Source organism: Gossypium arboreum, chromosome 9 (genome assembly GCF_025698485.1).
Source record: "Gossypium arboreum isolate Shixiya-1 chromosome 9, ASM2569848v2, whole genome shotgun sequence".
In the NCBI taxonomy this organism is placed as follows: Eukaryota; Viridiplantae; Streptophyta; class Magnoliopsida; order Malvales; family Malvaceae; genus Gossypium; species Gossypium arboreum.
Genome location: NC_069078.1, coordinates 76,915,264 through 76,937,980, shown reverse-complemented (window position 1 = coordinate 76,937,980; position 22,717 = coordinate 76,915,264). Strand labels below are relative to the sequence as shown.

General features: G+C 30.1%; 2 protein-coding genes across 4 annotated transcripts; both read left to right on the top strand.

The window, feature by feature from the left end:
* The first annotated feature begins 3,511 nt into the window (after positions 1–3,511).
* Positions 3,512–7,682, top strand: LOC108454335 (BEL1-like homeodomain protein 1). 3 transcript variants are annotated; one of them, XM_017752756.2, is made up of 7 exons: positions 3,512–4,010; positions 4,179–4,239; positions 4,505–4,650; positions 4,756–5,557; positions 5,902–6,275; positions 6,371–6,431; positions 6,544–7,682. In XM_017752756.2, exons 4-7 carry the CDS (start codon positions 4,829–4,831, stop codon positions 7,312–7,314), a joined length of 1,935 nt encoding a protein of 644 aa, XP_017608245.1. In that variant the 5' UTR covers positions 3,512–4,010; positions 4,179–4,239; positions 4,505–4,650; positions 4,756–4,828; the 3' UTR covers positions 7,315–7,682. The 3 variants fall into 3 exon arrangements, with proteins under 3 accessions (XP_017608245.1, XP_017608246.1, XP_017608248.1); XM_017752757.2 differs by lacking the exon at positions 4,505–4,650 and having other exon boundaries at positions 3,532–4,010; XM_017752759.2 differs by lacking the exons at positions 3,512–4,010; positions 4,179–4,239 and having other exon boundaries at positions 4,263–4,650.
* Positions 7,683–20,716: 13,034 nt separating this feature from the next.
* Positions 20,717–22,334, top strand: LOC108456107 (E3 ubiquitin-protein ligase PUB24-like). The gene has a single exon (XM_017754706.2). It carries the CDS (start codon positions 20,970–20,972, stop codon positions 22,200–22,202), a length of 1,233 nt encoding a protein of 410 aa, XP_017610195.1. The 5' UTR covers positions 20,717–20,969; the 3' UTR covers positions 22,203–22,334.
* Positions 22,335–22,717: the final 383 nt, after the last annotated feature.

Here is a 22,717-nt window from a genome sequence, read left to right as displayed (position 1 = left end):
GTAATACTAACATTTTTAACCATTTATAATCAAAACATAATAACCTTTATACACATTCTATGTACATGCCACATTACCAAAAGAAAATATGCATCACCAAAAGTTTGCTGAAGTCGGGTCTGGCTTTGGATGATGGTTCAGTACTTGACTTTTACAACTCACATAGATAGAACAACTCTGACTGAGTATGCATATACTCAATGGTATCACTATAATTCAATTTATAATTAAATACATTAAATCACACACATTCTTTTACATTACAATTATCATCACTTAATAAACAATTTAATCTTTTTATGTTATCATTTGATTATATATATATACCATTCTTATTTCTTTATTTCAATTCTCACCTTTCACATATGCCATATCATTCAAATTTAGTTTTATCAGTAAATTTATTTCATTTGCCCCTATTAACTTCACTCGGACTCGACGGATACACAGATTCCAACCAACACACCAGTACGGCACATTGTGCCTTAACAGCATACTGATACCTAAATAGTAATCGATAATGGTAGCGATAATAAGATTGAACCTAATCATAATGAAGATAAAGAATATGATTCGATACACAAAGTGTCGAATCGATAAGAATAAGATAACGATGGTCGGCACATAAGTGCTCGATCGATGTTTCAAGCAAAAACCCATACTCTTCCATATCTTATGGCATGCCAACTATATCCAACTAGCCCGACTAGTTAATAGGGTATTTAATTTACTTTTCAGTACAATTTCCATCTCAGTTCAGTATCAAATATAATTCCTTATTTCAATCAGTTTCACAGTATTATAGTAATTCATTACTTCAGTAATTTCACAGTTCAATGCAATACACATAACAATATTTAGTAACTTCACAATTCAATTTAATGCTCAAAACAATATTCAGTATTCCATAATTCAGTTTAGTATCAGTCTCAATTTCAGTACCCAATCATAAATTTATCATTTTACTAAACACTTACCTTAAAATACTTACCACACATAATTAGTAAATTAAACACATAATAATGATAAAGTTTGAATTATAGTGATACAAACCAGAATTCTCTTCTGATTTAATCCTCGACGATCTTTTCTTTTCCTTGTTGGGTCGATGCTTCAGGCTCGATATTAGCTACGAACAATTAAAATAATTTCACAATCATTAACACAACACAATTTAATTGCTGAAATTTTTATCTAACTTTTACTTTAATTCCAATTTAATCCTAACTAAACCTATATATTTTTCTTTCTCAATTCATACCTTTTTGCTACTCAATTTCTTGCCAAACTCACATTTAACTATCTAATTTTTATCATATTTTCATAATTTCGAATTTATTTCAATTTAATCCCTAAAACTCAAAACTTATAGCTTAGTTTACAATTCAATCCTTTATTCAATTCCAATCAAAATTTCTATCAAATAAACCCCCAATTCCATCATTTGTTCAACATAAACCCTACTCAAAAATCTATTAACATTCAAAATTTCAACTTAAATCCAAGAGTATTTCACTCTAGGGTTCCAAAAACATTAAATTTATAGGAAAAGGACTTGATGAAACTTACCAATTAAACTTCAAGCTTTAAAACCTGAATTTTTCCTTTCTTCTTTCTTTCCTTTTTCTTTCCTGCTCTGTTTCGAAATAGCCTCTGTTACTTTTGGCTTTGTTTCTTTTGTTTTATGTTTTCTTTTCTTTTATTTCATTTACTTTATTTTATATTTAAGTTAATTAATAATTATAAAATATTTATTTTAATAACAAATATAATTAATAAATTTATACCATATCATAACCTTACATTTGTCTTAATCTAACTAATTTATCAAATAAAAAAATCTTATAATATAATAATTTAATTAATAAATATCATTTACTTAAAACTTAAGAAAATATATACAATTATATTACAAATGTACAAATACATATATTACACATATATTTTATCATATCCATACAATTGGCATATTTTAATTTATTTAATAATATAATATCATTATAATTTAATTATCATAAATTCATATAATATAAATTATATTTAAATATCATTAATTATATAATTAAAACAAATAAAATCTTAGATTTTATTCCCTTTTATGCCGCCTGAACTATGCTTAATGGCTTAATTCTCATTTTAGCCCTTTTTACTTTCTTTTAATCTGTAATTAGACTTTCACTCTTTATTCAATTTGATCCTTTTTCCTAATTACTTTAAATTAAGCTAAATTCACTAAATAAAAATCTAATTAAATACACTATTAGACTCATAATTACTCCTAATAATTATTTACTAACTCAGTTTACTAAGACGGAGGCCCGATAATACACTAATATTTATTTCATTTTGTGTTCAGGTTTTGTCAAGCATTGGTGGTTGGATCTTTGTTGATTTGTAACTTAATTGCTTTATCTTCAATAATCCACTAGAAGGGAAAAAAACTAAAATTTGAAAATTAAAAATAAAAAAGGAAAAAGACAAAGAGATATTTAATGTAGAATTGACGAGTAGGACCCTCTCTGTTTATCATCATCATCATCATCAACAATTCATCCTCTCTTTTATTTTTCTTTTCGTTTAATTATTATACTCATTTTATTTTGTCATCAACATAAATTTAGTCCTTAATGTTTATTATTTTTGTCATTTTAGCTTTTATTTTTTATTTTAGGTCATTTAGCTTTGAACCTTTAAAATTTAGTTAAATTATTTATTTTTGGCAGAAAAATTGATCAAACTGTTAAAATTTTAATGACATTTTACGATACTTTATTACAAACATTGATAAATTTTCTAAAAGTTTTTATGAACTTTTTAAATTTGTTATTTTAATTTTTATTAATTTTCATGAATTATCGTAGATTACCATGCTAGTAGTCACATAAATACTGTAAAAATTTTAATAGATTAGTCACTTTTCTGTCCAAAAACAAATAAAATAACTAAAATTTAAAAGTTGAGAGTAAAATGATAATAAAAAAAGAGCTAAAATGACAAAAATAAGTAAACATTATGTTTTTCATTTTCTTAATTAAGCTTTTGTTTGTGGAGGATTTCCTATTTTTAGCAGTTTGTAAACTTCTAACACATATAAATATAAAATTATTTTTAAAAAAACGTTAATTTACTAATATTATGAACACTCTCACACGTAGGTGAAAAAAATAAAAAATACAAAAAGTAAGTGAAAAACTAAAATAATGTAATAAATTAATGATTATTAATAAAAAATGTAAACGGTTATAATAATAATAAATCTGCATGAGAAACTAGTAAAAAGTAAAAGCGTATAAATAATGAATAAAATGATAAAAATGTGCAATGAATTATGATTGATAAAAAATAGGATAAAATGTGCAATTATTTGATATATTGCAGGCGATTTTATAAATGAATTAAGACCACCACAATTGTTATATTTATATATTTAATTATTTTTTAATACATTCTATAATGTAATTGTGAAACTTGAAGTTAAAAACTCCAGAATTGATGTTTTTCATAATATATTATTTCGATTTATTTCACCAATTCAATAAGGGTCATATTTGTGATATTTGAGAGAGTAAAATTGGGTGGATCGAAGTTGATTTGAAAAGGGAGGGTCAAATCAGAGAAGTTGGTAGTTTTGATGTATTCGCAGGTACTTGGCCTCCCCAAGCCAATGAAAAAGGAAGGGGAATTGGTTCATCATTTGTGAAGGATAACAACATTTCATAGTTGCACTAAAATTCCCACTTATCTATTCTAAGAAAAAAAATCACTACAAATTAATTTGTATGGTATGATTTCAATTTAGTAGCCAAAAAGGAATGCAAAGAGAGTGTGTGGATAATGAAGTGAATAAAAGAGATGGGGTATCTTTTTCTCGCCCCTTTATATTTGTTTCCTTTTCAGTTTGGGGGGAGTTTGCAGAGGCTTTGAGTCTGACAAAAGGAACTCTATTTTATGATCTGGGAATTCAATTGTTACAATCTCTTCAATTCTGTGGATACATCATATTCACACAGGTTGATTTATACTATTAGTGTTGTGATTCATGTTATCCCTATATGTGCCCCTTCTCTTTCTCTCTAATTATGCTACTTTTTTAGCCACATCTCTGTTAGCTTTCTTTCTCTAAATTTCATTAATATTTTTTTTTTGGTGGGCTAAAAAATCCATGTTTTTCATTGCAGTGAAGAATGAAGGTGATGATGATGATGAAAAACGTGTGCACTGAGATTATCCTCACAGCAGGTACCGATAATATTATTAACTATAATCAATTCTCTCCCTTTCAAATCTCTATTCTCTCTCCTATTCTCCTCCTCCTCTTATCTGTATATAAACACCACACCTTTCATTCACTTCTTCTTCTTCTTCCCATGTCCTCAACGTACGTATGAGGAAGTAGAGACAGACAAGTAACATGGCTTGTTTTCAATCCCTTACCAATCACAATTACTTGTGTTTCAACTCTATGTGGGGTCATCACTCCTTTTCTTTCTATTGATTTCTCCAGGATCCTCTTGATCATCCATCCCAACACCTTCGTTTATCCTTTCTGCTACTGCTGCTGCAACTTCACAAACTAGCTCTCCTATTTTCTCTCACAATTCACAAATTCATCACCCAACCAAACCCTTTTCATTGGTTGATTCGAATAAGGTAAAACATATGTGTAAGCTTTTGGTCTTCTTTTATATGGATTTTTTTTACTCTATCTAACTAACTACGCAAGTACTAATGCTTTCTCTATGTTTTTCCTTTCAGTGAAGTGAAAGTGCAGGAAATACCATTAGATCTTTGCAAAACTCGTTTAGAAACTGCGAAAGCCGTATCCGATATGGCGGCCTACTTTCATGGGAACCCTGAAATCCAAGCAGCTGATGATCTTCAAACCCTCGTACTTATGAACCCTGCCTATGTTCACTACTCTAATACCCCTCCTCCTCCGCCGCCCTCAAACAACCTCGTTTTCCTCAACTCCCTCTCTCCTAACGCTCCCTCTTCCCACTCCCAGCAACTCGTCGGCATCCCTCTCCCCGCCGTCACCTCCCGTTCCAACCAAGACGCCATCTCCTCCTTGCATGGTCTCGTACAGCGCCTCCATTACAACTCGTACAACCCTATTGACCCTTCTGGAGCACCACGTGACACCCCACGAGCTCAGCAGGGACTATCTTTGACCCTTTCTTCCCAGCATCAGCCCAGTAATTATGGATCACAGCCTCAAGCAGTTTCAGGCGGTTCGGCTTCTTCCTGTTCAGCGGTGACCAATGGGGTTTCAGGTATACAAAGTGTGTTGTTGAGCTCTAAATACTTGAGGGCTGCTCAAGAGCTTCTTGATGAGGTTGTTAATGTCGACAATACTGGGTTTACAAAGACCGAAATGGCAAAAAAGGGCTGTGGAAATGATAGCAATAGAAGCAAGGGTACCGGAGAATTGTCGGCAGCGGCCGGAGACGGTTCTGGTGGCGAGGATGCTGTTGGTAAGCGCAGGACTGAGCTGAGCACGGCTGAGAGACAAGAAATTCAGATGAAGAAAGCAAAGCTAATTAGCATGCTTGATGAGGTAAGGAAATTATATAATTATCGTATATGTATAAATACTTGTCTATATATGTGTTTTGGTGGGTTTGGTTTGATTTCTTCTTGAAAGTGAAGGTGTATAAGAAAACAAGTTTACTTTCTGGGGAAAGTTATGTTGGTCAAGGAAAATTTGTTCTAAATTGATATCAGTAAAGAAGTGGGATAAAAGTTAGTTTCACTGGCTCATCAATTGGATTTTTTAAATAATTTTGAAGTCTTATTATATCGAAATTTTCATGAAATTTTATTTTTCGACCATAAATCTATCAAGTTTACCCATCAGAGTCTAAAATCTGCATGCAAAATTCTTGAAATCGGGTTTTTTAGGTGGATCAAAGGTACAGGCAATACCATCACCAAATGCAGATTGTAATATCCACATTTGAGCAAACGGCTGGAATTGGGTCAGCTAAAACATATACAGCTCTTGCATTAAAGACCATCTCTAAGCAGTTTCGGTGTTTGAAAGATGCAATAATTGGCCAGATTCGAGCTGTAAACAAGAGCTTAGGTGAAGAAGATAGACTGGGAGGGAAGACCGAAGGCTCCGGACTTAAGTTTGTGGATCATCAGCTTCGTCAACAAAGAGCACTTCAGCAGCTGGGGATGATCCAACACAATGCTTGGAGACCACAAAGAGGACTACCAGAAAGATCCGTATCTGTTCTTCGAGCTTGGCTCTTTGAACACTTTCTCCACCCGTAAGTATTAGTAATTAATTTCCATTCGTTCCTTAAACTTTCTAATTTTGGAATGCCCTTCCAATGGTGTCTGATTCCTATATTTGCACTTCCAGATATCCTAAAGACTCAGACAAGCACATGCTTGCTAAACAAACAGGGCTTACCAGGAGTCAGGTACCAGGCGCCTATGAACTGTGTTGTTTAGCAATCTTTTTGAGACTCTTATGACTTGTCCCGCTTGTGGCATGTCTAAATCGATGATGTTTTTGTGTGTGTGATAATTTAGGTGTCTAATTGGTTCATAAATGCTCGAGTCCGGCTTTGGAAGCCAATGGTGGAAGAGATGTACCTGGAGGAAATCAAGGAGCAGGAACAGAACAATGAAGATTCAGCATCTAAATCCACTGGTCCAACACCAGCAAAGAACCAAGCTAAAAGTTTGAGCAGCTCGAAACAGGACAATTCTGCAAACCAGAATGCTTCCTCAATGTCCATTTCCATGGCTTCAACGTCTCCTCTTGCAGGAAATGCCCAAAACCAGTCAGGGTATTCCTTCATTGGCTCATCCGAATTGGAAGGGATCACCCAAGGAAGTCCCAAGAAGCCAAGGAGCACTGAAGTACTGTTGCAGTCCCCAATAGACATGGACACTAAACAAAGAGAGGCAGCAGACGATGTTTCCATCAAGTTTGGCAAAGAGGGCTACTCATTCATGGGAACCGATACCAACTTCATTGGAGGTTTCGGGCAATATCCTATTGCTGAAATGGCAAGGTTTGATGCAGAACACTTCGCTCCAAGGTTCCCTGGTAATGGTGTTTCACTCACTCTTGGTCTTCCCCACTGTGAAAACCTCTCTTTGTCTGCTACTCACCAAACTTTTCTCCCAAACCAAACCCTGCAAATGGGGAGAAGGCTCGACATTGGTGAACCAAATGAGTATGGTGCTATAAACCCTTCAACACCCCACTCTTCAGCTGCATATGAGATTGAGAACATTGACGTTCAGAACCGAAAAAGGTTTGCTGCGCAATTGTTACCGGACTTCGTTGCCTGATCAATGTGATTTGAATTCAGATTCAAGGAACTCAGCCATAGAGGTGATGGTTTCAGGGGTTTCACACTAGTCCTTGCTCTTCATTTTCTCTCCTGAGGTAGTTTAAAAAGAAAGAAGAAAATCCACCTCTAGTACAGAAATATACGTTGAATAGCACAATTTGTGTCACTCCTTAGCCAGCTTAGGATCTCAGCCATATATTTTTGAGGATTGTATATTAATTTTGTAAGTTTTGGGGATTGGATATCATGAATTAGTTACTTGGGGGTATACAACAAGTAAATCAAATTTTACTCAATTCGGGTTTGATTCTAGTATTTCCATCAATATTGAGGATGAAATTTTATTGATGCTTGATAAAATAAAAAGGGAGACAAGAGTAATTGTAATAGTTAGTTTCCTCTTTGCAGAAGCTAAATTTATGCAGGACACAGAAGCCAAAGTTCATTTCATAACCACAGCAAATGTTGATTCCAAAGACTGTCAATCCCTCTTAAAATGCCAGAGAACCCTCATCATTAGTCATCACAGAAGCCAGACTCTCACCAAGATTTCAAAACCTTATCCACACAACCACAACAACCTTGAGCTTGGCCTCAATTATTTCAACCGTAGGACTTGATTGCATGACATTTAACTATCTTATGGGAGGCATCCACCCAACTGTTAACGAATTCCATCAATTTTTCCGACTTTGTCCACAGCTGATAAATGATGTCGTCTTTCCTGCCTCACATAACAATAAGATTGTTAAATCTAGAAAATAGGCGGCCCACTTACACAATCATTTTACCTCCGCTCGGATTTGATATCATCACTGAAGATGAAATGGGCATATTAAATTTACACCATTCCGCAAGTCATCATGTTGTGGTCCAATATTCACACCCTTGTGTTCATAGTCTCACAACAGCATCTCCAGTTGTGCTTGGTGCATCCATTTTTGTTCCTTAAATCTAGAGGAAATAGTACACAGAAAAGACTAGAAACAGCTGATTAATGAAAAGCCATTGCAATAGTTGAGTCAAGGAGATGTAATAAAAGAAGAATAAGTTGAGGTACATATGCATGGTATTGGCTTGTGAATATCAAAGCCAAACTAGTTAAAGTTGTTCATTGGATTACTGTCCTCACATACACTGCATATAAAAAGCAATGGAATTATTTAAAGGAGAAACAAAGAATGAGACACAATATTAGGAAATACTTACGAGTTCCTCTGTTGGAACATCGAGCAGTAACAACTGTGACTTGACCATTATAGATAAACAATCATCTAAAAGACAAGAACCAAGAGTACGAAAGCCCAATAAAAATCACAACAGACCTTTGATGACACAGCATTCTGGTCTATTGTTGAAAAGTGAAGCCCATGCTTCCACAATGGATGATTAGTGTGCCTCTACTCTCAACTCCAAAACTATTAAATATAATTAATTAAAATATTTTGAGATACATATAAATTTTAATCATTAAACTCCTTGAAATAATTTATTTTATTTATATACATATTTTTGTTAGTTTATTTATACTAGTTCCCAAAAATATTGTTTTAGAAAATTTTTAATTTTAACTTTATTTATATATATATTTAGAATTTTTATAACTTTTAAAAAATATAAATTTTAGAATTTTTAAAAATATTTTGAATTTTTTAATTTTTGTTGAAAGAGACCAATTTGCTCATTTTCAAAATTGATAGGGACCAAAGGGTATTTACACTAAACTGTTATTCGAGTTATTCAAATTGTAAAGTTCAACTCGTCTCGAACTCAAAACTTGAATGACTTATTCGAGTTGGCTCGAATAACTTGAAATTCAATTTTTTAAAATTTTTTTTAAATTAAATCAAATTTTTCTTACCCCTAATCTTACACATATGTAAATTGGTCGTCTCCTAATATTAATATTTTAAATTTAAGAGTAAAAAATTTACACTCTCAATAAATAACACAAAATACCAAAATTTCAGATGCAACGTATGGACAAGAAAATGTTTAAGTATATGACATCATACCTTGAGCAAGATTAAGGCCTTGCCCAAATCAAATCCTTTCCATCCAGAAAAAGAATATTGTTGAGGAATTTAGAATTCTCCTCTACATTCATGTCTTCCAATATGAAAATTCAACCTTGTGAAATGATGAAGAGAGCAAGAAACATTTTGGTTTTAATGTCATGACATGAACCTTCATATCCTTGCTGTGAGGACAAGCTTTGTTAAGGATGGTTCTGGCGCACCCTGGGCGCGCGGATGATTTCACTTCAAAAGAATTCATCCTATCAATGATATCTCTCCAACCTTAAGCTCAATGGTTTAATCCCTTTCCAGTTCCATTATCTCCAACCCGAAAGCTATGTCATCCCCCACTTCCACTTCCACTTTCAACTCCTCCCCAGTACCCATAAAAAGAGTAAAGCCTAAAAACGTTACAATACAAGTAAAACCAGAAAAAGACAAAAGGAACTAACCAACAACCTTCAACCTTCCAACATCCAAAGGGAAACGTGAGGACAGAGCCAAGTAAAGAAACCCTAAGAACTATGTCCTGAGCTGTAATAAAAGTAAGGGTAAACTACCTACTTGTCACCCAACTTTTAGGCTGCATTCATTTTTGTCTCCTAATTTTCAAGAAGTTTTCATTTTAACCACCCAAGCGTTAAATTCTTAATGATAATTGACTATACACGCCAAGTAATTAAAAATTTTTGGGTTTTCCCATAAAAAATTGGGTTTTGTTTGGTATGAAAGATAAATTTAATTAATTTAATTAATTGCAAAGATTTTTCTTTGCTTTTATCTCAACATGAAAAATTTAAGATCATGTAATCAAAATAAATTTAATTTCAGAGACAATTATTAAACATGAGTTATTTGATTTAAATTTAATTTGGAAATATAAAATAAATTTTAAAATTTTATAATGAGATTAAATTAATTTTAACATTATAATAGCAAATCAACTGACACTATTAAGAGATAAATTTTTTAAACAATTATTTGATTGATTTTGATGTTTTAAAATTTAAATTTTAATATTAAAAAATTAAAACTTTTGACAATAATAAAGAAGTACGATATGTCAAAATTTTAATGCATTATTTTAGTTTCTATTGTTTTTTGCACTTCATTCCTTAATTTTTTTACCCCATCAATATTTAAAAAACATCTTTTTTTTAGTGACTAAAATGAAAGTAACCTAGAAGTCAGGTGGTCAAAATAAAAGTGTAAACATGATGCGCTATGTACAATTAACCATTGTTAAATATTTAGTGCTTGAGCGGTTAAAATGAAAGTGTCCTAAGTTGGGTGACAAAATTGCAATGATTTTTTTGAGTGGCCAAAATGAAAACACCCTAAAAATTGAGTGACCAAACGAGTAATTTATCCTAAAAGTAATTTGGACCAAGGACAAAGACTACTTTATTTTTAAATAATTTTTTATAATTTATTTACTTTTTAATGGTCAACAACTTACTCATCATCCATTAATGATCAACAACGGTTTCCATAAGTCGAAGGGACTACTTAATACAATATTTTTTTAGTTCAAAAAATTAATTGAGTCAATAAAAGGGTTTAATTGAATTTTTTCAAAGTTTGAATACGTTTTAAATTTTAAGCCAATTTGTAATCATTTGAAAACAAAATATTTTTGGTAAAAAAAGCAAAAGATTTAAATCTAAAATAGTCATTAGTTTTAATTATTTCTTTATTTTTTTAAAGGAATTATCTTTTTATTTATCATTTGATTTTTCTCCATTATCTTTTATTACCTGAGCAAATTTTTATTAAATTAATTTTAATAAAATTGAGAAAATAAAAGGTTAATGAGCTGCCAAACTGACAGCCAACTCAAAAAGTAAAAAAAAATACATTAACTGAATAATAATTTATATATATTAGATTTATGGTATATAGTGTAAATTACGTAAAAATATTATGTATGATAATTCAAATTTTTATTGATTTATTGGGTTAAAATTTCAAGAATCTAACATTATAAAATCGAAATTAATGGGTTGGAAAAGAATACATAAATTTGTATATCCTTAAATTAAGTTATAGTGTTAAATTGTTAAGGTGATAGAATAGACGGGCCTGCAGACCGTTTGTGGATTGCAAAAACATGTGGTGATGGTTTAAGGTAATTAGCGTGAAAAAAGTTGGGTAATTGCAAACCACAATCCAATGCATGAGTTTCACAAGAAAAGAAACTTAATGCGTGGGTTTCAAATGCTTAAAATTTCTCCAGTAGTTGCTAATTAATTGCAAGGAGAAATAAAACCTCTAATAATAATTAGATATGAGAATTTGACTTTATTTTATGTAATTTGCAGTGTTCAAACGGAGTGGAGTGTGGACTAGGCAGTGGCAGTGGAAACATACATTTCAATTAATAATAAAAACAAAGAATCAAACAAAATGGGTGGACTTGGAAGTTGGAACATCAATCGTTGAAATTCAAAGTAATAATAAATAAAATCCAAGTTAAATGTATCCAATGACCAGCCGACTTGTTGGGCCATCAACTTGGTAAACCCTCCATGCCTCTTATATTCAACAAATTGGCATACCAGCAGCTGCTGCAGATCTTTCCACTGCCTTTCCATGAAAAGATTAAAAGGGGAAGTCTTAGAGGACGGTTTATTGAGTGTTGGGTTGGCTAGTGCCAGTTGCACGGTTACAATTCATTTTGCAACTCAACGGAGTGTGCAACATGCTATATGTGTTCACATATTTAGATATAAATAACGCGAATATCTTTTTATACATTATTTTGAATAGTAATTATATAGATTTTATCTTGCAAAATATTGGTCAAGTAATGATTTTGTATTAAAAAATTTAAGTGTAATCGAATTACCCTATGAAAGTCTAATTGAAGCAAAATTAGAAGGAATATATCATTCACACTAGTTGAAGATTTGTAAGCCTATTATACCTATATAATTAAGGCTTGTTTACTTGGTCTTGTACAAATTGAGTAGATCACAAATCTAGTTCATCTCACAGACTTACTTTGAGTGCAAACACATTGTAAACAAATTATTTTATATTTAGCTTGTAGCTAAATTTTCAAGGGAAAAATCTTAATGGGGGAAAGTGAATCTTAGTTATCATATAGGAGTGAGATTATAATTTGGTGAATAAATTAAACTTAAATCACATCTTTACTACTGATACATAATAGATTACTATTTCAGCAAAGGCCCACAAATGTAGAAAACATTTTGGACCAATTATTGTGTCTATATTTACTTTTACTTTTTTGGTTGTTCATCAAGTTACAACTCAATAAGCAACTCAATATCTATAATTGGTATTAGTTGAATATCCTATTGTTGAATTGCTTAAGAGATAGAAGAAATCTCAATCTCAAGACCCCTTATGCAATATGGCTTTAACTATGTTTACTAGAAGACTAGGATGAGTAAGGAAGGCAATAGAGCGGGGAGGAAGCAAATGTTGCTAAATTCATCACTGTTTCACAATTGGCATGCTTTGCTCCATGCCCTGCTTCACCATGGATGTATAATATTAAAAACCACCATCACCTTCATGAATGCCGGATGCATTCATCTTCCCCCACTCTATTAATTTGTTAAGAGACATTAGAAGTTAAGAAAGGTAGATAATACTTTTAAGAAGTTTAAATTTTAAAAAGAACAAAAAAAAAATTACATAAATATCCTGATTTTATTACTATTTAGTTTGAAGTTTATTAATTTTATTTTTTTATTAAGTTGGTTTCACTTGACTCATAACACTAAATTCAATTACACATTATATTATTAGTGTTTATATTTGATTTTTCATTTTAAAATTACATGTGAATTTCGATTTGATACGGTTATGAATATTTTATTCATTTTTAAATATTAGTAACATGTTTACTTATATAAAATTGATTATTTTATGTTTATTTTTTTATCTATACTATTATTTAAGTTATTAATTGAGTTGGTATTATGAGTTAATTGGACACTAATTTAATTGGAGAATGATTAAAACCCTATTATTTTTACAAAATAAAAAATATTAATTTGAGAGTGTTTCTATTTTTTATATTTTTATAAAAACATATTTATAAAATAATATTATTATGAAATTTAAACTTAAAACATCATGATTTCTATCAAATTTATCATCTAAACCAAAATTTTATTTGTATTTAATATTTTTTATAAATTTATATTTTCACCCATTTTTGACTTGTGAATATATCATAATTTAATATTTATAAACAATTAAATTTAATAAAACAAAATATTTCAATTTATTATTTAAACATGTTGATATCCTTTTGCATAATAAACTTCCTCTTGTTTTTAACGAAAATTTTCCTTTAAAAATTGCAACGTGAGATTTAAGTGTTTGAGATTTAACGAAAACTTTCCTTTAAAATTTTCCTTTATAATTCAAAATTTTAATATCTGAAAGTTAAGTTGATGAACCATTTTAAAATCTAACACTTTTTTTTTAACTTTAACATTTCATCAGTATGGTAAAATGTTAAGAAGAAAGTAAGAATTATTGGATTCGAAATTATAAAATAATAATATCCGTTTTGAGAATTCGACCACAAAAAATGTTCAAAACAAAAAATTTATGAAAGACAAGATGTGAATAATTATTGGCTTTATTTATGCAGTAATATAATGAAATTTTAGCTGGGGGGGAAGGGGTTCATGAAGACAAAATTAGGTTTTTATACATTAATTTTTATCTTCTTGGAAGAGGAGAAGGTAAAATCTTAGAAGGGCGAAGTTAGAATAATTTTTTAGAGGTCGAATGAAATTTTAATTTTTTATAGTCTATATCTTTATAATTTTTAAAGAATTAAATTAAATTTTTATAATTTTATAGGGTCAAAGTGTAATTTTATCTTTATTAATTTAAAAACTTTAAAAGTCTAAATAATAATTTTATATTTTAGAGGGGTCGGGCACCTACCACCCCTAAATTCACCTCGATTTCATGGTTTAACTAGACTACCGCTTTTGATATAACTTGAATTTTGAAATTACTTTTAGAATTTTGAAATTCATTTATTATTTTAATAAATCTTAAATAATTCTGATTATTTAATTATTGCCATTTTATGTAATAAATAAAATCAAACTTTCCACAATGATCAGTAATTATAACTTTGACTATTAGTTCTTATTTGTAATTATTCTCAATGATATTTTGTGGAAAGTCAACAAATTTTTTTTTTCTTTATAATATTTAATGGTAAAGCTACGAGGGCATGCAACTCTCTAATCTAATTTATGAGCTTTAAAATGAAATGAAATGGGCAATTTTAAGTTTAATACCAAGTATTATGTTACATCATTAATTTTTTATCATTAATAAACTAGGTCAGTTATGATAACTCCGTTAAGTAATTTTAACGTAAAAGTTGACTTAGCAAATATGTGAGACTTAATAAAATTGTTATCCCCTCTTACTTCCATCAATCATTGATATTGTTTTCAATTCTTTTTCCACTCAAAGCAAAATAAAAATAAATATTGATTCATTGGCTGTTTAACATTTAGCTAATTATGTAATTAGATCGTAATATGAAAATATAACTTATATTAGTAGATAAACTTAAACATGTCTTTAAACATCTCCTTAGTCTAATGAACAAATCGATTGAAAAACTAATATATCGTCTATCAAGTCCAATTAAGAAGATGTTGTATTGAGTATCAGAGTGGCTGACTCTCAGTAGGTATAGATATAGATGTAACTAATTAAACTGGCAATACATCAGACAAGACCTAAATAGAATAGATCCTAAATCGGTTTATAAATTTATTCACATGTGACGTTCATAGTGTGACATACTTTAATTTTGAGTGGATGATGGACTATGTGTGTGCATAACTTGTATATTTTCATGTAAGTAAAAGATTGGTTTCAAATAGATAAGGAACTAAAATCTAGTGCGTTGAGTATACGACTTCTGCAGTATGTAGCATCATTCACAATAGTGGACTTCATAACCCAACAAATGGGTAAATGATATCCTCTCATTGGCATTACATGATAGATGAAAAATAAATGTGGCTATAGATCGTTTGTCTTTATGATAAATGTAGAAGCCCAAATTGCCCGAGCCCGATTTCATCAAAACCCAACCAAACCTCTAAATCCACTAAAACCCTTAACCCATGACCCATTTACATCTACCCAAACCCATTACAAAACCCAAATATTAAACCCAATTCAAAAGCCCATTAAACCCCCCCCAAAAAAAAACCAAGAAACCCTAGCCACCTAGCCACTTTTCCACTTGCCCCATTTTTCCTCCTATTTTTGATATCCATTGTCTGCCACCATCACCTACAAAATAGAAAAAGAAATAATGGAAAATCATGTAAAAGATGGCTATAAAAAGCCATTCAAAAATCATGTAAAAAGGGGGGGGGAATTTTGATCAATACAAAGAATTTATCTTCATTTTTGTATCAATATTAGCAGATTAAAACTAAGAAAGAAAGTGGATAGCGTTGAATACAAACCAAAAATCTCAAAATCGAAAGCTAAAAAATACCTAAAGGTGATTTTATCTTCTTTATTATTTTACTCTTATTTTATTTTTATTTTATTTTTCCCTTTTTGAATCTATTAATCTATATATATACATCATAATAAAAAAATAATAAAATATATATACAAAACAAATATAAAAATAAAAATAAAATAAAAATTTACGATTGGCCGTGGCCATGACGATGACGGCGGTCGATTTGGTCAGTGATCGCCCCGGCCGATTCCCCCCCCTCCCTTCTCTCTCCTTCTCTCTTCTCTCTCTTTTTTTTTTTCTTTCCTCTCACCAAATGAATTTTTTTTGGTTATTTTAGGCCTTATATAGCCCTCCAAAACGACGTCGTTTTGGGGGCTACACTTAAGCCCCAAAACGACGTCATTTTGACTTGGACCGGTTCGACCCGACCCGACCCGCCTAGGATCCGCGTTTTTTTAAGGAAGGGCCAATTGCGCTTTTAGCCCTTCCGCTTTTTATTGTTTTGCAATTAAGTCATTATTCATTTTTTTAATTTGGCCCCGAAATTTGTCGCGATTTTCAATTTAGTCTCCGCTGATGTGCTGAGTTTTGATGGAAAGGAATATTTGTTGTTTTGGCCCCCCACTATTTCCGCGCATGTTCAATATAGTCCTTTCCTTTTATTTTTATTTCAATTTTGCCCCAAATATTTTGTTTTTAGTTCAATTTAATTCTTTTAGTTACTTTACTATTTAAATTAATTATATTAGTATTATTATCATATTTTATTTACTTATGTGGTGTGTTAACAGTTTTTATCATTTCTAATACGTATATATATTATATGTATTTTATATATATTATGTATATATTTTTAATACCATTAATTATATATTTCTTATACTATTCCATGTATGTATTTTATATCATCTTATGTATATATTCTCAAATACTATTATATATACATATATATATATTTTTAAAATACCATATTGTGTATATATTATTATTACAAATTATTACTATTGCTAGTATTATTATAACTATTATTATATTAGTGTATATTTTATGTACATATGTATATATATATATATTTTTTTGTACATATCATTATTTTATATTATTGTTATAAATTTTTATGTATATATTTTTTATGTACGTTTCTTAATATTTTCTTTTATTGTAGATATTATTATTATTACATACTTTTATTATATGCATATATATATGTATTTTTTTGTACATATTATTATTTTATATTATTATTACAAATATATCATTTTTCTATTTTATTATTAGTACATGATTTGTTTTATTTTTATTTTTTGTAAATATCATTATTATTGTTATTCTAATATTCTAGTATTCCGTGTTAATATTTTTCATTAATGATATTTTTTTTGCGTCCTTTATCTATTTTAATTTCTCACTTTAGGAATATTTTTCTCATGTTTTAATTAATTTCAAAAATAAGGCAATGTACCGATTTAATATTAAGCCATCGATTTCATCGCTATGTTGGGTGAAATTTGTCGGCTTGTGTTAAAAATGGGACACCCTTTCTAATAAAAAATCGAAAACTAAAATTCTCATTTTCAATTGGATCACGAGTAAATGTCAAATTGAATTCGTATTTTGAAAATCAAGTCAACACATGTTTATGAGATACCAATTTTGGGCGCCGCCAGGTGCTAATACCTTCCTCACAGAATCGACTCCCGAACCCCAATTTTTCTCTCGGACTTTCACGTAGACCTAAATTTGACCTTCTTTTTGTTTTAAAATAATTTTATTAGGTGTCCGATCACACCTACAAAAAGGATCGTGGCGACTCCCTTTATTAATAAAATCGAAAGTTGATTTTCAAATGTTTAATAAATCGCCCCAATTAGCGACCAACCGAAAGAGAAAATTTTTTTTCGTCGCTACAATAAATGACTTAATTACTATGAAATAGTAATTGACATTTAATTAAGGAATACGTAATTATTACCATAAGATAAAATAGTATTATATTGGGAAAATGAATTTATCCTAAAGAGACTAGGGATACCTTATAAGGGTAACACACTTATGACAAGATAATGACGAGCACTGATTGAGTAGCTTTTGTAATGGTATGTAATTAAGGAGAGTTCAGTCACAATGCTATAGTGAAAATGACTTCGTGATTGAAAAAATTTATTATTAATAGGTAAAAAGTTGGAACTTAATTATAAATCATTTGAGCCCTAATTATATATGTCCAATTGGTCCATCTACTAACTCGTTAAAACCAGAAATAAATTATATAAAGAATCAAATAAACAAAAGTGCATGAAAATGATAGAGTTAGAGAAATGAGTCACATTCGGATATGAATGTGCTTTCTCACTAAGTATAAAATGACTTGAAAATTAATTTAAGTTTTTCAAATTATTATTTAATTAAATAGTTGAAGCTTAAAATAGAATTAAATTAATTAGTCATTATGAATCCGTTGAATATGAAAATTAATTATATTTTCTCAAAATTCTTTTATGATAAAGTTGTTATGACATTTAATTGAAAAATTAATTTATCTGATTAAATTAATGTATAAATAATATTTATTTTGAAAAATAGAAAAATATGTATTGTGTTGGATTAAATTATAAAGTGTTGGGTTAAAAGTCCAGAAAGCAAGCATATATAATTGGATTCAATACAGGAGAGACGCAAACTCCTTGGGGTGACATCCCTAGTGTATTTAACTAGGGAGTGTTGCCCCCTATTCTAATTAAATTGGAAGACTAATTTTTCTATTAAATAAATATTATTTCTGTTCTAATAAATAATGGCACTCGTAGAGCTATTTATAACATTTCATACAAGATTTTCAATATTTCTATTGTTATTCTACCAGAAAATAGTAAAAATATTTTTTTAAGTATAAATTCAATTTTTTGAGAATAACAATTTTATCGATTCCTATTGATATAGAATTACTTTTATATTGAAAGTAATAAATCGTTTCTGGCCCTGTGCTTAGTTCGTGATTATTCGAGCCAACATTCGTAACAATTCGTGGTACGAGAATAGCAGAGAAGATCGTTCAATTGAAAGCTAAGAACATCTAGGATCCGTCTCGCCCAAAGCAAAAGTAATTTCTAAGATTGTTTTACAATTATCATTAAAATTGTTAATAAATATATATATGGAAACACAAGTATCATTAAAATTGTTTAACAATTTGACATAGGCATATTCCTAGAATTTAGCCTCTATATATTAGTTCTTCTTTTTTTTAAAAATATACATATTTAATCTTTTGACTTCTTTAAAATTATATTTTCCAAACGTAATATCTTTATATATTAAAATATATTTTCTTTAATTTGAAAATATATTATATATATTCTAAAATATATTTTGTTAGAATTTATATGTACATTGAATTTATGGTTTTTAGAATTTTTATATAATTTTGTAAAAAATACTTCATTTTATTCAAAATTTGCTTTTATTGAATTATTTTTGTTTTATGGATATCATATATATATATATATATATTATAAGAGTACGTTGAAACAACTATTCAAATTGAAGATATGGAACATTGACATTGAGTTTTTTTCCTTAAATTTTAAAATTTATATTATTTTGATTTATATTAATAAATTAATTCAAATTTATTTTAAATAATAAAATTTTCTATTCTTAATTTGTATCGATAATAATACAAACTGTAATAATTTTAAAATTAAAATATATTTATTTTAATTTTTAATCATAATATTGTTTTTTATAATTAACCATAATATTACTTAAATATTACAAAATTTATAAAAATTAATAAATAAATATAAAATATTAAGGTTAATACATATATGGCGTCAGGATATTCGAAATCAATTGTGCTGGCCTTTGTCTTGTATTATTAGAAAAATAAAAATGATTGTTTTTTTCTTCACGAAATAGCTTGGAATAAATACTCAAGCGGTCCCTGTACTATAAGGTCAAAAGTAATTTAGTCCCTCTCAAAATAAATGGAGTAATTTAATCCCTATGCTATTAGGAAGTAAGGAAATAAAGATAATTGATGGTGAAGTTAACTTTTTTTCATTAATAAACTATATATAGGTTAAAATATACCACAAGTCCCTCTACTTTTATTTTTAGGAATATAGTCCCTCTATTTTTAGATTTCAAAATTTAAGTCTAATTGTTGATACTATTAAAATTATTTTATTAAATTTAATGTATATAAAATAAACAAGGTAGTTTAGTCTCCATAGGTAAGAAGCAGTTTAGCCTATATCAATGTGAACGAGACAATATAATCTCTATAATATTCGAAATTGAGTAAATAAAGATACTTTGATTTTCATTAACATAAGAGGAAAAATAATAGAAATAACTGCACAAATGATGGAATTTTTATAGTTTTTTTATAATTTTCTAAAATTTAGAAACATTTATTTTTAATTTTTTCATTTAAAAGAAAAATCAATCAATCGAGGATGGACAAGTGCCAATGTTTTGCATAATTGTATTTATTTAATGTCAACTTCTTAAAACGTATCCATTTTTCCTTATTAATTCATTTTTAGTAGTAGGAGGATTAATTTGAAATGGGTTTATTAATAGCTTTCTAATAGTAAAACTGTGTTGATTTTAAAAGAGATTAAATTACGACTGAGGCTATAGTAGAAGGATCTGTTGAGGATTTATTCCAAATAGTTTTATGTTACTTTAATATAAGCGCAAAATCCTTTGACCAATAAAGTGTGTGGTTGGAATGAATTTAATTGGAGGCGGTGATTCATGATTCGATGGAATACAATATGACTAGTATGAGACGACCATTCAATCCCCGCTTCTTCTTTATTTCCAATTTTGTCAATAAATTAAGCCGCATTCTTTTACCACTCAAACTCTCCGCATTCGGGCAGAGTCGCCCCTTAGGTCTGTTAATTTTCAACAGCCCGGTGCGCTCAAGTATTGCGAGCGGTGCACGGTCATCTGGATAATGCTTCCCATCGGCGGTTTCTGTCAGTGTAATTAATTAGTTATTTCCTCCCCCATTCCATACTTTTTGCCTCTCCCATATTACTTCCAAATTTTCAGCTTCTTTCTTTCTTCAATCAATCTTTAGGAACATTTTTTGTTTTTTTGCCAAAAGTATATTTTATGGAAGATCTTGATGTTGAAGTCCCCAAGTATTTCATCTGTCCCATATCTTTGCAAATCATGAGAGACCCAGTGACCGCCATAACTGGCATCACCTATGATCGAGAGAGCATCGAGCAATGGCTACTCAAAGGCAAAAGCACCAACTGTCCGGTCACCCAGCAACCTTTGCCTACAGTCTCCGATTTAACTCCTAACCATACGCTGCGTCGGTTGATCCAAGCCTGGTGCAATGAGAATGCTTCGCTTGGTGTTGACCGGATTCCTACCCCTAAACCTTCCATTAATAAGTTCCATTTCCTTAAACTCATCAAACAGCTTCAGCATCCTGATTCCAAGATGAAAGCTTTGAAGGAATTGGATTTGTTGGCAGTCAAGAATGAAAGAAACAGGAAATACATGGTGGAAGCTGGGGTGCCTAAAGCTATGCTGTCGTTTATTGTAAATTGTTTCAAGGAAGACTGTGTTAGTGGCCTAGAGGAAGCCCTAAGTGTCCTTTTCTTAATTCGAATTCCATCGGCTGAAGCAAATTTGTTACCCAAACAAAATGATCAGATTATCAAATCATTGATCTGGGTATTAGGATGTGAATTCAACACCCAGGTTATGGCTAAATCCCATGCGGTTTCAGCATTGAAATCCATCATTGAAACAGCAAGTTCGGTTGTACTCGAGAGATTAGAACCCAAGTTCTTCGAGATGATTGTCGGAGTTTTGAAACAATGCACAACCAGGATCACTCAACAGGGAATAAATTCAGCTTTGCATGTTCTTTTAGACGCTTGCCCCTGGGGAAGAAATCGGCTAATGATGGTTGAATCGGGAGCAGTTTCTGCGCTTATCGAGCTTGAATTAGGATCACCCGAAAAGAGAACCACCGAGCTTATTCTGGGTATACTCTTCCATCTGTGTTCTTGTGCTGATGGGAGAGCAGAGTTTCTCCGCCATAAAGGCGGCATCGCCGTTGTCACAAAGAGGATCATGAGAGTTTCACCGGCGGCCGATGATCGCGCAGTACTGATTCTTTCGTTGATAAGCAAGTTCTCAGCCACCAGTTGGGTTGTTCATGAAATGTTGGAGGTTGGAACTGTAACAAACCTTTGCATGTTGCTCCAACTCGATTGTGCAACCTATTTGAAGGAAAAAACTATGGAAATACTTAGATCACATTCCGATGATTGGCTCAAGTTCCCTTGCATCGACAAATCTGTCTTGACCAGGTATATTAAATAGTTTTACTTTTAATTAATTGCTTAATACTATGTAATTCATATCAACTATATTTGCATCCGCAATTTTTACTATTGGTTGCCACTAAATCATTTGTTTTACACTAAATATAATTTTATTGTCTTTTAAGGTTTGTTGATTAATTGCAAATCTTCTCACTTGTTTTTCATCTTCTAATCATATCAAAACCTTGAAGTAACTGGAAGATTTATCCATAACTGCACCAAACCAATATTTTCTTTTTATTTATTGTATATCACTTTATGAAATTATACTAACTCATCAATCCTTTGATTCATAATTTGTGATAATTAATGTGGGAGAATACGAGGATTTGCTTTTACAACTAGTAATTACCAATATTATTGATATTTTTGAAATATATGTCAAATTTTATTTATTTTCCTTTGAGATTTTCTCATCAACATGGCAATGTGATTATCATAGACTTATTTTCCCATATAGATTAGAAAGTTAAAAAATATTAAGACAAAATTAATTTTATTTTATATTGGTTT

Bases quoted from the DNA above. Each gene is read 5' to 3' on its own strand.
- LOC108454335 (XM_017752756.2), top strand. From the start codon at position 4,829: ATGGCGGCCTACTTTCATGGGAACCCTGAAATCCAAGCAGCTGATGAT. The intron at 5,558-5,901 runs GTAAGGAAATTA...CGGGTTTTTTAG, and splicing joins TAATTAGCATGCTTGATGAG to GTGGATCAAAGGTACAGGCA. The intron at 6,432-6,543 runs GTACCAGGCGCC...GTGATAATTTAG, and splicing joins CAGGGCTTACCAGGAGTCAG to GTGTCTAATTGGTTCATAAA.
- LOC108456107 (XM_017754706.2), top strand. From the start codon at position 20,970: ATGGAAGATCTTGATGTTGAAGTCCCCAAGTATTTCATCTGTCCCATA.